We start from the raw sequence: 17,912 nt of genomic DNA on the forward strand, positions 1-17,912 counted from the left end.
CCTTCTCTCTCAGCTCATTTGCAGTTGATGTAGATTTTAAAATTCAGGGGAGACTTAGAATTATCATAAAAGTAAAATGGTAACTCTAGACTTTTTCCAGTTGTTGCTGAGCTTTGTTGTCATTATAGGATAAGATAGTTCCTTCAGGCCCCTAGAGTATCCAAGAAGTCCTCTGACTCTCAGCAACCCTAAATGTCTAGTAAATGCATTTGGACTTCTAGTCTTTCTGTTGATCTTTTTCAAGCTTGCTGAAATTATACAAAAATCAAATGTTTGCCCTTGTCATTTTAATGCCCACTATACAATTTCATCTTAATCCAAAAAAATGGTAATGGTACAGGAAAATCCTTAGCACATCAGGACAAGCAGGAGTCCTTTAGCATCAAGAACATTGAACAAAGTTTTCAAATTATGCCTCTAATGTTCCCCATCCCCCTCTGACAATTATTTATCAGCCTTGGAAGAAGAGATTCTCAGTAAAGAGTTGTTGGCAAGTCTACACAATGTGTTAAAAGAAAATAGGATGGAACAAGACTAATAAAATCAAGCAAAAGTGGATCTACTTTAACTAAGCATCAGGCATTATTTTTATTTATGGAGAGAAAAAGTCAAAAGTTAGAATAATGAAAATTATGCATAGGCTTTACACAAATTGTTAAGGAAATACTGTCAACATCATTTTATCTGAGAATCATTTGCATACTGCTTTAACTTGTGCTAGAAATCAAAGGAACACTTTTGTGACAAAAAGAATGAAAATGACCATTCACTAGAAAATAATCTATTGATATTTTAGTATTTGGGAAGAAAAGGTTCACCAACGGAATATGCCCTGCTAGTAATCATCCTAACCCCATAAATATTAGATGAAAATGTCACATATCCCTCAGAACAGGCAACAGGAGCCCTCTCTTAGAAAGGATACATGTCAAAAATGAAAGATGGAAAAAAGGACAGCTTCCACTCCCCCTCAAGAAATAGGTCTAAATTTGAACAGAAAGGTCATTGTCAAAAGCTGATAGTCAATAAAGGTTGATGACAAGTTTTTCATTTTTGAAATTCAACTGCATAAAATGTCAAATCTTTGTAGTAGTAAAGGACACACCATTATTTCAATGGTAGAGAATAAAAATATAAGGTTAATCCAAAACCAGTGCCATGATCCACCGCACATCTAAATACAGTCCCTGTAAATTAATACACCTCTCTTTCTGGGAGGTACTTGCCCATATATACAAAGTGGACACTTCTGTCAGCAGGGGTATTGAAGAGATAAAAATGGAATCTCAGCCTTCAGTACATCAAACTGATCAATCTTACTAATAAGGGCAAATAGTGACTTAATCAAGAAATGGGACACATGAGACCATTAAGAAAAACTATCTTAATCTCAAGATTTAACTTTGAATATATCATTTGTCCAGCCTAAAGTCATCCAGTGATCTAAAGGGCCTAAAAGACATATTCCCTTCAAATACACTACCCTTCCTCTTTGATTACAAGAATTCTATAGTATTTCACTAATTGAACTAATATGCCCAGTTTCTTAAAATGCAGAAAACCCGATACAGATGGAATATTAAACTTGAGTTTCAATGGGTTTCAAACCTTGTGACTAGGATGAGGGTGTAGAGTATGGTGGCAGATTAGGGACTTCTTAAGAGACTGAACAAACACTGCTTCTTCCCAACTCCCTCTAGGGTTCATCCCCCCAAATGGATTAAAGGTCAAGGGTCTAAAAGATTAATGGAAATAAGAATTTTTTGATAAGAAAGTCTGCTAATTATTGGAATAGAATAAATCCCTTTCCTAAATATACCTAAGCATGAACTTTTATCTGAATAACTTTTGTTTCCATTAATCTCACAACCTAAATATACATAATTTAAGACCAGGAAATATATTCTGGACTTTGTGTAGCTCTTGCTGAAATTTAGCAATGTGACTGTAGGTAATTACCTTAATAATTTCATTTATTAAATAGCCTGCTTTACTTAAAGGTATTTGGTAGAGGTAATAAAAGGTTTAAAGAACTGCATATGAAAATACTATATAACATTATATTTGCTTCTTTTTCTCGACAGGGCTTGTCTTCAGTATTGGGAGAGTTTCAAATCCTCTAGACTAAAATGAACAGATCTCAAACATGTTCTCCTCTTCCATCTATGCTTTTCTTCATAAAAAGTTACAATTTCATTTTGCTATATACCCTTGAAATTTAAAAAGTGTTCTGCTAAAGTGTAAAAAGATAAGGGTATGTGATTTTCAAATGTTATGAACCTAAAAATACTTCAATTATACTATAATTTTATAAATGTGTTTCACCCACTGAATCTAACATTTAATCTTCTTTTTCTACTGGTTACCCAATAGCACTACAAGGCACAGCAGTGATATTTGAATGGTGAGAGTCAGGTCATAGGGTCATGTTCTCCGTAAGGACACAGGAGGCCATCTTACTGAGGGTGGACAATGAATAGCGTTGGTTTTTCCTTGTCCCAGGTAATAGGGAGTAATGTAAAATAAATAGTCATCTTAAATGTGTTTCCTTTCCATTTAGCTTCTGAATAAAATGGAGAGGTTAAGTGTGAGAACAGCAGAGCAGAAGAAAGATCCTCCTTGACGCCCCAACTTGTTATGGGACTTCTGTAAGCACAGCATCGAGCTGCTAGACGCTAGTGCCCCAAACTTTCAACTCTCTAACAGTTTCAACTTAAGAGCTATCCACAATCTTAGTGATGAAGGAAAAGAGGTTGAAGGGAAGTAAGAAAACCAGTAACGTCCAAAAGTGTCTGCTTTTTAAACAGCTTTTAAAGTATCTGCCTATTTGCTACAAATATTGTTGTTCCCATTATTTAGGCAGAGCTGCGAGCACGTTGGTGTGACCAACAAAAACTAAGAACATATAGTAAAAAGACAATGCAGATTACGTACCATGTAATTAGTTAGATTTAACAAATAAGAACTTCAAGTGGTGTACTTTTCCAATGCTAAAAGCAAAACTTTTAAAATTCAATTATCTTAAGAGGGTTTTAAATGACTACTTTAAATGTGATTATTTCCTAAACCACACAAGAGTAAAATAGAGCATTTATTGATGGAATAACAAAAGTGCTTTTCTTAAATATTTTTCAAAATACATTTGTACAACTTACAATAATATATCCAAAATAACTGTATATACAAAACATTACCTAGTTTTAATGTATGTGCTTTTTTCCCCAAAAATTACAAAGTAACTTCTTCTTTATTTTTTTTGGCAAAGTTCAACCTTAACAGAGGTGACAATTTAAAGGTTGGTTTAAGAAAATAGAACCTGAGGGAAATTGATACGCAAGAGTCAATGACAAGCAAGAGATTTGGAGGAATATTTTTAGTTTGTTAAATAAAAATGTTTTTTAGAGTGGTACTTTTCACATTACAAAAATAAACCAAAATGAAGAAAGGTCACTGTAAAATGATGAGAAAGGATCTGCAGACTTGCTCTTAGTATTTCAAATAGCCAACAATGCATGTCAAAAAATGAATGCAAAATCACAACAGTCTTGTATTTACTTTGTATTTGGAGAAGATATACTGAAATAAGTGGCCACATTCTGTTTTCTTTTAATTGCTATTAATATGGTTGATCTGATTGGCTCTTCGATGAATTTCATCCAAGAAGTTCTCCAGTTGTTCTATTAGCATTCGTTTTTTAAACCTGTATAAAAAAATAACAGCACTCTCAATTTCTTTTTAATGCATAAAGTTTCATAGCAGTAAGTTTTAGTTTTTCTAAAAGGGAGAAACTGCCTTGGGATGGTTTCTCAAAGTGAAATAAAAATTAAAAATCAACTTTATGATATATAAAATCTTCTGGAAGACTAGTATATTATTTTTATCAGCACATTATTATAGTTTGTTTGTAGAACAAATAACCCAGGCCTAAATACAATGAGAATAAGGTTATTCCACAATCAAAAAGAAGGAAAAACAACCTAATATATACAAGGTTTACTAATATTCCAGCAAAGTTAGGGCTCCCAAAGCAACGTCTCTTGAAAGCTTCTCATGCTCTTTGAAAAAAGTGAATGTGAAAAGGAATGTAAACACAGTACAAATACAATCCCTCCTGGAGTATTAGATGCAATGAAAGCTGGGCAGTAACACTTAAAACCACGGTGTTCTACTGTTACAATATGAAAGCTAGAAAATCAAGCATAGACATCTTTAGCATAGAACATAGCAAATAGTTCAAGTTGTAATTTAAAAATCTTTTCAATAATATAGTACACTAAAGTTGCATTCATCTGCGTAAGTACCAATACTGCTGATGCTTTTTAGAATGTCGCAAAAACACTGCCTAATCTATACTCACTTCCTCTCTACTTGTAACCACCATAATATTACACAACTCTCTAAAACAATGATTTTCAACCTTTTTCATTTCATGGCACACATAAACTAAAATTCTACAGCACACCAAAAAAATATTTTGCCAATATGACAAAAAAAAAGGTATAATTTTGATTCATTGAACAGCTATTATTGTGTTGCCTGTTGTCATTTTTTTATTTGAGGATCTAAGGGAAAGGAGATCAGTGGCCCTGACTAAATAGTCAGGTATTGCATGTTTCAAAAATTCTTGCAGCACACCAGTTGCAAATCGATGTTTTAAAAGGTGGCAGAAGTAGAGTGCAGGCACAAGGAACACAGCGGTATCCATGATGATGTTTGAGCCGACAGAATGTTACATAAAGAGAACAGGTTGAATACTCAAAAAAATAATATGAAAATTACTGCCTTATCTTGCACCTTCAAAGTGGCCTATGCCCTACCCTGACACACACACACTCTCTCTCTCTCTCTCTCTCTCTCTCTCTCACACACACACACACACACACACTCAACTGCTCAATCTAGAATAAACTTTAAGTATAGCATGGAAGAAACTGGAGGACTAATTAAAGAATGGGTATATTTGGAAGGTCAGACAATATTAATAGTCTTAAAGAAAAAAAAAAATAATTTTTGTATTAACTAAACACATAAACCTATGCTTTCCAGGCCCTGGCCGGTTGGCTCAAGAGGTAGAGCGTCGGCCTGGCGTGCAGAAGTCCCGGGTTCGATTCCCGGCCAAGGCACACAGGAGAGGCGCCCATCTGCTTCTCCACCCCTCCCCCTCCCCCTCCTCTCTGTCTCTCTCTTCCCCTCCCGCAGCCAAGGCTCCATTGGAGCAAAGATGGCCCGGGCGCTGGGGATGGCTCCTCGGCCTCTGCCCCAGGCGCTAGAGTGGCTCTGGTCGCAATAGAGCGATGCCCCGGAGGGGCAGAGCATTGCCCCCTGGTGGGCAGAGCGTCGCCCCCCCCCCCCCCCCGTGGGCGTGCCGGGTGGATCCCGGTCAGGCGCATGCGGGAGTCTGTCTGACTGTCTCTCCCCGTTTCTAGCTTCAGAAAAATACAAAAAAAAACCCCAAAAAACCCTATGCTTTCCAATTGATTGCACTGTGGAGTTACCACTTACAATCTTGACCCATATTCCTTGTACTACCGTACATAATCCTGAGCTACTGAAGCAATCAGAATAAGGCCCATTTGTCCAACTCAGATCCCCTTAATAACGTGTTTTCCCACATACAAATAAAATTCATTAAAATATTGCCTTTCAACATTATTTCTAAACACTGATTAATATTAATGGTAGTCCAAATATACAAGGAGAAAAATTAAAGGCAATAAAATATAAAGATACCAAAAGCCACAGAGGAGGAAAAAAGAGAATTATGCTAATATCTAATTTCTAAGAAGAAAAGGTTCAATTTCCAAAGAATTTTTGTGTGGCTGTTTTTTAATTGAACTTCTTTCAATAACTTAAAAGAGAAGTGCTTATATGTATGATATACATGTATAACACAACAGATACTGTTAAAATTCTGATACAATGTTCAACAGATTATTTACCTTGATGCTTCTTTAATGACATTTTGTAAAAATATTAGCCTTGTTTGTAAACTGCCTTGCACATGCTTCAGTAAAGTGAAGATCCTTTCATATTCTTAAAAACAAGAGAAACAAAAAGAAAAAATTAAGTGGCTTTTCTTTGTACTCTTATTCAATATTTTTCTATTGCAATTTATAAGACATATTAAGACAAAAACATAAATATTCTACATGAAATTTTCACTGCCCACTGAAGATTTTATAATACATATATTTCATCATACACCAACAAAGAGAAAATAACTTGTCAAACCCTGCTTTTTTGGTAAAAGTTCCCATTAAGGTTATCAAAGCTTAGAAGAGTGAATAAACAACTTTTTGGTAGTGCCACTGAAAAGTAAGAAGCAGGTGCCCTGTACAAATATCCATTCCTGGGGGTGGAGGAGTATATGGAAGGATAAATGGTGAGGGGCACAGGCTTGCTTTGGGGTGGTGAACACACAGTACAGTGTACAGAAAATGTGCTGGAGAATTGTGTGCCTGAAACCTGTATACTTATTAACTAGTGTCCCCCGATAAATTCAATAAAAAGGAAATAAAATCCACCCTTATAATTTAAATTCTAAACTCCAGCTAACAAGGAGCGATGGGGGTATAGGGGTGAACGGATGTGGAGGAAAAAATAAAACAGATTAAAAGTGCTATTTCAGTTTCAAGTTTTCACATAGAACTCTGCAAAATATTCTAAGATCCTAGGTGGCAAGGACTGTGTCTTCCCCACTCTGGACCCTCACAGCAGGTGGTCTATGAACACCTTCTGCATGCATGCCAGTCATGCTGAGATTTTGTCCCAGTTTTTATGTATTCATGTAATAGATAGCTTTCATAACTTCAGGGTTTTTTTTATCGAAACACATTCCTGGGTCACCATGATAGTTTAAATGTTAAACACAGTGGCAGGCACTATGTCGAGAACTTGACAAAGTTATTTCATCTTTCTGGGTTTGCTGCTACATGAAAATTTCAGTTGCTGGCTAGAAGAATATTCAAGACTATCAGTTCCTGTCATGGTAGGTATTATGTGTAACTTATTTGTGTGTTCTTCCTGTGCTCTTCTGCTTACCATACCTAGCACAGTACTATAGCAGATATTTGTCAGCTGAACGAACCAAATTTCAGCCCTGGCTGGGTAACTCAGTTGTTTGGAGCATAATCTCTATACACCAGAGTTGTAAATTCAATCCCAGGTCAGGGTACATACAGGAGTCAACCAGTGAATGAATAATGAATAAATGAGTGGAACAAAAAATTAATGTTTCTCTTTTTCTCCCTTCTTCTCTCTCTAAAATCAATCAGTAAATAAAATCTTTTTAAAAAAATGAAATTTCACATAGCTTATATATTGTTCAAGACTGATCTATAATCAGATACACACATTTAGTTATTTTGACTTTTTCTGAGTACACACAGAAATTAAGTCTGAGATTTGTGTCTAATTATACATACTTCTCCCTGGCTTTCGAATCTCTTTCATAATTTGTGCTTTTAGTTCGGTGTTGACTTCTTCATGGCTTCTGCAATGCACTAATTTCTTCCCTTTGTTAAGTGAAGATGCTGGTATATTCTCTTCAGGACACTGTACTTTATCTCTTGGCTCCTCATGATTTTCTAAAAATCCACCAACAGTGAGGTCATTGGTTCCTAAATGATCATGGCCAAGAGCTTCTGTATGATTAGTTGGTCGTTCCAATAAATTGGCTGGAGAAGACATTGAAAATTCAGTATCCATAGCATTTTGTGTAATATCTGATGGAAGTTGGTCAGCAACATGATTTTCAACCACATCATCTACTGTCAAATCATTATTGGCTTCTGAAACTAAAAACAAAGATAAGGAGGAAAAATTATGAGAAAAAATTTCAAAGCACAATAGTAAAGAAAGCTTCAAATAAATATCATTATAGCAAGTGATCTTGACTGACACAAACGTGATATGAGTCTTAAGCTTTGATATCAATTTGGTGGATTCATTCAAAGTGAAATATTCACAATATTTATAAAATCTGTATAATTTAATCTATGCTCTTAGGGAAAAAAAATAAAAGCCAACTTCAACTTTTACTTCTCTGTTTTATTCTATGCCAATTTTACTGAAAAAGTAGGGTTGAATGGTTTAGGGAAATATATATGATCAAGATTATCATGGTTATCCTTTCTTTAGCCCTGGCTCATTTCAACCTGCCTCAGCCTTACATATCTGTTGTCACTTAGAGCTAAAAGTAAACACAAGAAACTTAAAATGTTCAGTGTTCTTCAGGGACCAGACCACCACAGGTATCTCACAGTACACCCTTCCACTTACACTCATACATCTGGTTCCTTGAGTAATGCAGAACAACCTGGTACCCACTTTAGCTCATAGGACAATTAGACTTAAAAACTTGCCATCTTGCCACATAACATTAGGTTATTATACTTGCTCCCCACAGAAAGCAGCTGAATTCTAAATTCCCTGATTTCTCACCAAACCCCTAGGACAACAGCTGACTTCATCTCTATTTCCCTCACTTACTGTCCAAAATGTACTTACTCCCACAAAAATCCCTGAAACTTCTGAGTCTCCCCTAAATTCTGTTACATGATATGCAAACTTTACTGCAGATCTTCTATAACAACTCTTTTTTTTTTTAACTGAAACCAGTTTTCTTACAAAGAAACTGCTCTTTTCAGACCTGAAATAGAAACTGCTTTCTCTCAAACACTCTCCATGGATGCGGACTTACTGATTCTTTCACTTCCCAATACCACCTCAAGATGCTCTTTCCACAAACTCTTATAGAAACCCTTGCTCTTCTGAGGCGCAACTACGTCATTTCACTCATCCTCTCTCCTCATCACTGTCTTTAATGATCTCCAGGCACAGCTCTGTGGTCACAATGTCTCCAGCACCTAGTTCACAGACTACCTCCCCACATTCACGTCTCTCAGCAGATCATTCATTCTAGGTCCTTACTAGTCAAAGTGTGGTCTGTGGCGAAGAGAAGCATCAGCACCCTCAGACAGTTTTAAAGCAATGCTCATCTAAAGCTCCACCCCAACTCAGTGCTTTAGTTTAACTAGACCCCAGGTGCTTCACACAGACATCCATGCTCAAGAAGTGCTGCAGTGCATGCCTTCCATGTCTAAGCAGATAACCTGCTGAGAACTTGGCTTCCCAATTCCTCAATTTATCATCTCCAAAGAACTCCTGCTACTGCTCAACTCAGCCAGACTTGCACTCCAGTGATTTCTCCACTTTCTCCCTCCTATTAATCAGATCCCTTTTAGATACTCATTTTCTTATTATCCAATTTATAGCCCATAATGTATCACTTTTTAGCAATGTCCTAAATTCTCTCATTCTTTTTCTGCTATTACACTGACCACGCAAAACCCCACTCTAGCCACCTGCATGCTCAAGACCTACATTTGGAATAATGAGTACTGGGGGAGTAAGACCCTGCTGAAGAGTGGTCACAATCACCTATACTTGGATCTTAGCACTGCCTAGCAATTTTGTTGCAACCTTTTCTCCCTCCTCCACTCTCTTCACATCTGATTTCCTTGATCTCTCCTTCCCTCTCAGCAGTATATGTCACCTCCTGCTTCACACAGGAAAGAAAAACAGCTGTGGGGTGGGAACTTCCTCTGCTTCCCACCATTAAACATGTACCCATGCCCATTAGACTTCCATGGAAGCAGCATTCTTTCATCTGGGATCTGCACCATTCCCTTCAGCTTTCTCAGTGATTCATTTTCAACCACTTCCTTTCTGCTGGTTCTATCCCACCTGCTTTTAAACATTCTCAACTCTCTATCATCTTAAAAATAAAGTGAAACACCATTTTTAACCCAAGGACCTCTTCTAGTTACCACTCTCTTCCCACCTACCCTTCACAGCTAAACTTCTTCAACTGGCTGTTTACACTCATTGCCTCCATTTCCTCATCTCTCCTCTTCAACCCACTTCTATGGTCTTCTGCCACTTTTACTCCACCAAAATTTCCCTTGCTAAGATAACCAAAGACTAACAGAACCTTTCAAATCCTCTTCTTGGCTGATCTGTTTGAGCAGTATCTGAGACCACCAACCACTCCATTTTTCCTTTCCTTTAGCTTCCATGACACTAAATACGTCCCTACTTTTTCCTATTTCTCAGGTTCTTCTTTCTCAACCCCCTCTTCTGAACCTTGTATCTCCTCCTAATTTTGGCATTTTCAAGGTCCTGTTGTAGGCTCTTTTTCCCATACTGTTTCCCTTGGTGAGACGTTACTAGCTCCAATGAGGATTAAGCTGCTTCCCAAACCTACCTCTCTAGCCCAATTCTCTTCTCCTAAGTTCCAAATTCAAACACTCATCCTCTAACTTAAGGTGTCCACTAGATCTACTATACACTTCGAAACTAAAACCTCTCTTCCACTACACCCCTGACATCATCTACCCAGTGTCTCTCAAGACAGACTCTTCCCTTGCCATGGTTCCAACTACCAGTCATCACCAAGTCCTTTGCTATAGTCTGTTCAATCATTTCTCAAATTCATAATTTTCTCACAACCCCACTGCCAGGTCACCATTAGCTCTTCTCTGGATTTCCTCACTGGTTCCTGTGCATCCAAAATAATTACTTAACAACTTTAAATACACAGTAAGCATCCACAACTTTGATTACTTTATATATTTTGTTTGTGAAAAAGTTTGATTTTGCTTGATTCAGGGTCCAAATCAGGCCCAAAATTACAATTGGTATGTCTCTTAACTACCTTTGAATCTATAAATAAAGTCTTCCTGTATCTCTATTTTTTCTATTCATTTTTATGGAAATACATACACACCAGATTCTATCCTATAGTTTACTATAACATGGATTTTGCTAACTGTATCCCTATTTTGTCATTTAAGATAATTTGTCCCTTGGCCCTGGCCGGTTGGCTCAGTGGTAGAGCGTCGGCCTGGCGTGCGGGGGACCCGGGTTCGATTCCCGGCCAGGGCACGTAGGAGAAGCGCCCATTTGCTTCTCCACCCCCGCCCCCTCCTCCTTCCTCTCTGTCTCTCTCCTCCCCTCCCGCAGCCAAGGCTCCATTGGAGCAAAGATGGCCCAGGCACTGGGGATGGCTCCTTGGCCTCTGCCCCAGGCGCTAGAGTGGCTCTGGTCGCGGCAGAGTGACGCCCCGGAGGGGCAGAGCATCGCCCCCTGGTGGGTAGAGCATCGCCCCTGGTGGGCGTGCCGGGTGGATCCCGGTCGGGCGCATGCGGGAGTCTGTCTGTCTCTCCCCGTTTCCAGCTTCAGAAAAATACAAACAAACAAACAAACAAAAAACAAAAACAAAAAGATAATTTGTCCCTTATATTTCCTATAAATTGGTAATTAGGTCTAGAGGCATGATCAAGTGGATACTGAAAAAAGTATAGGGGAGGTAGGGAGATTCCTTCAGAGGTAGTACTCTATAATTCCATCAGGAGGTATATAGTATTTGTTTTTTCTCCAGTTGCTATCAGCCAAGAATAATTACTACCTATAATTAATGAATCCATCTACTCATTAAGGGTTCCCGACATCCATTCTCATTCTTCCTTGATAATACACTACACATTTTATAGTCTTTATAAAACGCTAATAATATCCAGTCACTACTACCTCTTTAAACCTTGACATGAATTCTCATTGTCCTTAGAATAAAGTCTAGAATCTTTAGAGGCTTCCAAAAGCCCTCCATGATCTGGCTTCTGCCTATCTTTCAGTTTTCACTTTATCTCATCCCCAACACCCTTGCTATACTAGAATTTTCAGTTTCCTCAATGCCATTCTCTTTGTTGTATGCCTTTACACATACTCTTCTCTGACTACTCCTCCAGCATAAACAAATGTGCAGCTTTAGTTAACTGACTTCCATTTATCCTTCAAGTGTTGGTTTAAACAACTTCCTAGTAAAGTACCTTGATCCCACAGACCAAGTGGGATCCAAAAATATGTCCACAACATACTTGACTTTCCTTTTGTAAAATTCACCACACTTCCAATGAAATGTCAATGGCTTTCTTTCCTAATGCATTATAGTGAAAGCAGATATCACTGTCCTGATCACTACTGTATCTCAATGCCTAGTACTATCTAAAATGGTACAGGTATTTAATAATTAGTTGTTGCATTAAACTATTGAAAAACAATCTTCCTACGGGTATTAATTATACCCCTTTAAAAACGATTATTTTGAAATACTTGATTTGCAAATAATATTTTAGAATATGATTGCTAATAAAATGGTGAACATATGAAATGTTTAACAAACATTAATTAAAAAGAAAAATAATTACATGCTAAATTAGAATAAACATCTTTGCTATATACTCTTGGACTTTATCAATTTTTTCTATAATTTATTTAAAAATCTCTTCTCTAAAAAAACCAAAAAGCAGCAAATAATTTTCTTTTAACTCTTACTTTTATGAAGAAGAAGGGGTTTAATAAGATCTGGCTGTGCTTGAGTCACAGGTATAGGTGGTCCTTTTCCTCCAATATGATTGTTCACAACTAGATTCTGCTGTCTGCCTCTTAGGATGGGAGACATACAGCGACGTCTTTTAGGGATCCCTTGCATATTCGGTTCTCCAGGTCGTTTATGTTTATTTTGAGGTCCAGCCACAAATTCATCTGCTTCATCTATCATCATACCCTATAACAAAATACATAATTTCACTGGATTTACATACAGATTTTAAATGGTACAACTAATTCCAATTCCCATTAAAACAACTATATTTAGCTATGTTGACATTTATTAGATATTATACCAGGAAAACAGCTTTAGCTAACTTTAGTTAAATTAAGAACTGTTAAATCCACAATACCCAGCACAAACTAATATATAATGGACATTTCACATTTACCTTTTTATCCAGCTTAAAGGGATTGCCAAATGTATGCAACCTTCGAGGCTGATCAGGATCAAGTTCTCTTAGTGGAGAAGGTACTTGCTTGAGGTACTCCTGGTAATTCCCCATTTGTGCTATAGGAACACTGTGCACTTGATCTTTTTGAACAAAATAGAGTAACAACAGATGTTAACCTCACTAATGCCTGTTCTAGTTATCACATATCTTCCTATATATGAATGCTACCTGATGTTATTATAAGTAGTCTTCCCTTTCTATATACTCTAATTGCTGTCATTATAAATACTGTACTATAAGTCTTTGAGATTTTTTAAATAAAATGTTAAATCATTGGTTTTATCTTCTAATTGCAGTGCACAGAATCAGCAATGGGTGTAACCTTACCATGAAAAGAAATGTCTCTTCTATTCTAAATATATCAAATTTAATTACAGAAAAATTTACAGAAAAGAGAAATCACATAGGTAACTCTTCTTATATATAGATATAGTTGGAATGCTTATATCAAGAAAGTAAAGGGTTAAATAGTCATCAGACTTGATTTGCAGTTGGTGCCATGAATATGATTGAAGGAAATGTCAGAAATACGAGTTATTGGCCACCCAGAGCTAAACAATCAGATATCAGTATATCTTAAGAAAATAACTGTGTGTGTGTCTGTGTGTGTGAGTGGATGAAAAACCAAGAATAGAAAACTAAGCTGTTAACAAAAATTATTACCTCTGTGGAACAAAATTTGGGGCAACAGTGAGAGTAGAAAGAAACGTAGAAAATCAGGGATGACATTTTGCTTAATTTGTTTGAATTTACAGTGAGAAAAATGTAATACTGTCATAATTCTTTAAGAGTTATGGTACTACCATATTTAATATAAAGAAAAAATTTACAAAATATATACCAATATTAAAACCGTAATCTAACCTTCATCCTGTCCTTTAAGAAATTTGCGGGTACTCTTCATAAGATTATATCTCATTCTTGTTAAGTGATCCAAAAGATTCCGTCTTGGTATATCATATGCATTTCTAAATGTCTGTGGCTTTAAATCCTATTGAAAACATTCCAAGACCAAAGTTATTTATAAACATAGAATTAAGAAACTAAAATCTCAAGCCTGCAGCATAGGTTCAAAAATAAGACATACAAATTAACTAATTAGCTTGAAAAACAGAATAGAGTTATGATGCAATCTTAATGTACTGTTTTGGGAACTAAAATATAAAAAATTGGTAGTGAGTTCAACCTAATTTCAAATTCACATCTAACTCAAGATTTTATTATATATTCTGGCTAAAAGAAGTATGCAGTTTGATGAGTGTTAGTGAATTTTTAATTGTGAAACAATCACCACAATCCAGTTTTAGAACTCTTCTACCATCAGAAAGTTCCTTGTGCCTATTCTTAGTCAATACCTATCACCAAACCCAGGCAGTCACTTACTGTTTCCTGTCTCTGTACATTCCACTTTATAAATGGAATCTTACAATATCTAATATTTTCTATCTGGCCTCTTTCACTTAGCATGTTTTTGAGATTCATCCATGTTGTTCATGTATCAGTAGTCTAGTCTTTTTATTGTAGCAAAGTAGTATTCCATTATATGAACATACCATCCTTTATTCACTAGTTGATACTCGATTATTTTCAGTTTTGTTTTCATTATTATGAATAATACTGTTATTCTATACATTTTCATTTCTCTTGAGTAGCCTACCAAGTATAATTACTGGTTAAACAGAAAGTATATATTTATGTGCTTAAGAAACTGCAAACTCCCTAACCAGGCGGTGGCACAGTGGATACAGCATCAGACTGGGATGCGGAAGACCCAGGTTCAAGACCCCGAGGTCGCCCGCTTGAGCGCAGGCTCATCTGGTTTGAGCAAAGCTCACCAGCTTGGACCCAAGGTCGCTGGCTTGAGCAAGGGGTTACTCAGTCTGCTGAAGGCACACGGTCAAGGCACATATGAGAAAGCAATCAATGAACAACTAAGGTGTCACAATGAAAAACTAATGACTGATGCTTCTCATCTCTCTCCATCCCTATCTATCCCTCTCTCTGTCTCTGTAAAAAAAAATAGAAACTGCAAACTATTTTCCATTGGCCATGTATGAGAGTTCCAGTTGCTCCACATCCTCACCAGCACTTGATATTTTTCAGTCTTAAATTTTAGCCACTCTAGTGGGTGTAAAGCGGGGTTGTGTTACGGTTTTAATTTTCATTTCCTTAAAAGCCAATTTGGTTGATCATCTCTTCATTTGCCTGTTTATCTTATTTGGTGAACAATCTGTTCAAATATTTGCCCATTTTTTATGGAGTTGTTTGCCTCTTTATTAATTGAGTTGTATGAGTTCTTTATGTACTTTGATATTAAGTTCTTTATTCAATACAGTATATGCTTTTCTCCCATGCTATAACTTCCTGTTCATTTTTCAAAGTTTCTTTTGAATTAAAATAAGTTTTAATTTTAATGAATTTCAATTTATCAATTGCTTTTTGTTTTATATTTTAGAATTTTTCAGTGATCCATGACCCAAGGTCATAGTGACTTTCTCCAGTTTTCTTCCAGGTTACAATTATAGTTCTTACATTTAAGACCATGATCACTTCAAGTAATGTTAGGTAAAGGTCAAGTTCATTATTTGAATATGGATAACCAATTGTTCCAGTACTACTTGCTGAAAAGACTGAATTCTCACCCATGATTATTTTGGCACTTTTATAATAATTAACTGACTACGTGTGTGAGGGTCTACTTCTAGACTACATTCTGTTCCACTGATCCATGTTTAAAACAATCCTTTAGTCAACAACACAAAGTGTTGATCACTACAGCATTACAGTAACTTTTAAAATTGGTGCAAGTTGTTCAATTTTATTCTTATCCAAAATTGTTTTAGCTATTCTCGTACTTTCACGTCTCCATATAAATTTTAGAATCAGCTTGTCTGTTTTTACAAAAAACAGGATAAAGATCTTTTCAATAAAGAGCATTCATAAAGCATTTTAGGATCACACTGTGCATGCAAGGTTCTAAGTATCGAACTGCAGTTACTCTACCATTAGCTGTATAACTTTTTTTTTTTTTTCCCCTGAAGTTGGAAATGGGGAGGCAGTCAGACAGACTTCCACATGCGCCCTACCGGGATCCATCTGGCACGCCCACCAGGGGGCAATACTCTGCCCATCTGGGGCATCGCTCTGCCGCAACCAGAGCTATTCTAGTGCCTGAGGCAGAGGCCACAGAACCATCCTCAGCGCCCGGGCCAACTTTGCTCCAATGGAGCCTTGGCTGCAGGAGGGGAAGAGAGAGACAGAGAGAGGAAGGAGAGGGGGAGGGATGGAGAAGCAGATGGGCGCTTCTCCTGTGTGCCCTGGCTGGGAATCGAACCCGGGACTCCTGCACACCAGGCCGACACTCTACCACTGACCCAACCGGCCAGGGCCTAGCTGTATAACTTTAAGCAATCTCTAAGCCTGCTTACTCACTTGTAAAATAAGTGGATTGGACTACTGTTTATCAATACATCCATTCATTCACTCACCATGGAAAATCTGTTTCAATTCTAAAATTCAATGATTCAATGATAATATAATGGTCATTATTCTACAGAGATGTAAAAGTACTTGTGAAAGTTTGGACAAACTTAGTTTCAGTTAATAGAAACTTTGATCTATATTCAACAATACAATAGAATTTAACAAAAGTAGTACTAAATTCCTGTGACTATTACCTTATTGAGCAAAGCAACTTGAAACCCAGTATACTCCTTCATATTCAGGTCCAGCAGCCTATGAGGGACGTCCTCTGATATCCCCTGCAGCAGCTGTTGAAAATCTTTCCTATACGCCATTGATAAACCATGTGATCGGCTTCGGACTTTAATTCCAGTTTCCTGAATTACCTTTTTGCCTACAGATCCAATGACTCGATCAGATTCTATTTTGGCCTAAAGTAAAAATAAACAAGAGGAATTTTGATATAATCGAAATTGGTAAATCAAATACTATAGTTCTAGTCTTCCATAAATTAAATATTTATATATTTTAAAAGTATGTAAGAACTTAAAATCTCAGGTGGCATATTTTACATCAAGTATTTGGTAGATTAAACATAGTTTAAACCAGTTTCCACCATCGGTCTGCCAGTCTACCAGAAATTTCCTGCCACACCAGAAATTTCCTGCCAGTCCACAAGAGTCAACCACCGTAATGTTGTAGGAAGATTAGAGACACCATGACCTTAGTTGATTTCGCTTATGCTCAGGGCGATTACCACTTATCAGCCTGTATCATTGATGAAAATACTTCTGAGGTGTCTAAGATATCTTCGGAACTTGTAGGCTTGCTAGAACAATCTTTTGCACCATGCAGAGTATATATAAATTTTATGTAATGAACAAAAAGCATTCGGATAGCCAGACCAGTGGTTGAGCAATGGATAAAGCACTGACCTGGGACACTAAGGTCCCAGTTTCGAAACCTCAAGGTCGCTACTTGAGTGCAGGCTCATCAACATGATCCCATGGTTGCTGGCTTGAGAACGGGGTCACTGGCTCGACTAAAGTCCTCCAGTCAAAGTACATATGAGAAGCAATGAATAAACAACTTAAGTGCTACAACTATGAGTTAATGCTTCTCCTCTCTCTTTCTCAAAAAAAAAAAAAAAAGCATTCAGACAAACTTATATAGTATTCAAAGCATCATGCAGTTGGAGTTCAGAAATCAAGCACCAGCTTGTACCATACTGCAGTGTTAATGTGCTCGTAAGTTAAAACGTTATTCATGTGTATTTCCATTTCTGGTTGACTAGGTCACTGGTCCCCAAGTGTAAAAAGGTTGAAAACCACTGGTTTAAACAATGTCCTATGATTCTAAATCATTACAATTAAACCTTTTGGAGAAGAGCAAACAAACAAAACTTTAATTGTATTTATTAAGAACCACTACACTTAAACCATGAAATGTAAAGACACTCTAAGTGAAAAAATGTATTTCTAAATCAGAGCTGCTATAAATTTAGAAAAAATAATCTCATCAATATTTACTTTAAGACACTATTAG

General features: G+C 36.8%; 2 protein-coding genes across 4 annotated transcripts in view; one reads left to right on the forward strand and one right to left on the reverse strand.

Moving 5' to 3' along the window:
- The window catches only part of SERPINE3 (serpin family E member 3), a 41,720-nt gene extending 38,210 nt beyond the window's left edge, over window positions 1-3,510 (forward strand). For both annotated transcript variants that reach the window (XM_066234141.1, XM_066234142.1), the window contains one exon: window positions 2,085-3,510. In XM_066234141.1, the coding sequence (XP_066090238.1) occupies window positions 2,085-2,128 (44 nt within the window). In that variant the 3' untranslated portion in view covers window positions 2,129-3,510. The remainder of the gene's footprint in view (window positions 1-2,084) is intronic.
- The window catches only part of INTS6 (integrator complex subunit 6), an 88,279-nt gene continuing 73,468 nt past the window's right edge, over window positions 3,102-17,912 (reverse strand). For both annotated transcript variants that reach the window (XM_066234138.1, XM_066234139.1), the window contains 7 exons: window positions 16,583-16,798; window positions 13,770-13,896; window positions 12,843-12,985; window positions 12,397-12,628; window positions 7,425-7,796; window positions 5,940-6,033; window positions 3,102-3,700 (listed from right to left, as the gene is read on the reverse strand). In XM_066234138.1, the coding sequence (XP_066090235.1) occupies window positions 3,607-3,700; window positions 5,940-6,033; window positions 7,425-7,796; window positions 12,397-12,628; window positions 12,843-12,985; window positions 13,770-13,896; window positions 16,583-16,798 (1,278 nt within the window). In that variant the 3' untranslated portion in view covers window positions 3,102-3,606. The remainder of the gene's footprint in view (window positions 3,701-5,939; window positions 6,034-7,424; window positions 7,797-12,396; window positions 12,629-12,842; window positions 12,986-13,769; window positions 13,897-16,582; window positions 16,799-17,912) is intronic.

This window comes from Saccopteryx bilineata, chromosome 6 (assembly GCF_036850765.1).
Source record: "Saccopteryx bilineata isolate mSacBil1 chromosome 6, mSacBil1_pri_phased_curated, whole genome shotgun sequence".
NCBI classification, from domain to species: domain Eukaryota; kingdom Metazoa; phylum Chordata; class Mammalia; order Chiroptera; family Emballonuridae; genus Saccopteryx; species Saccopteryx bilineata.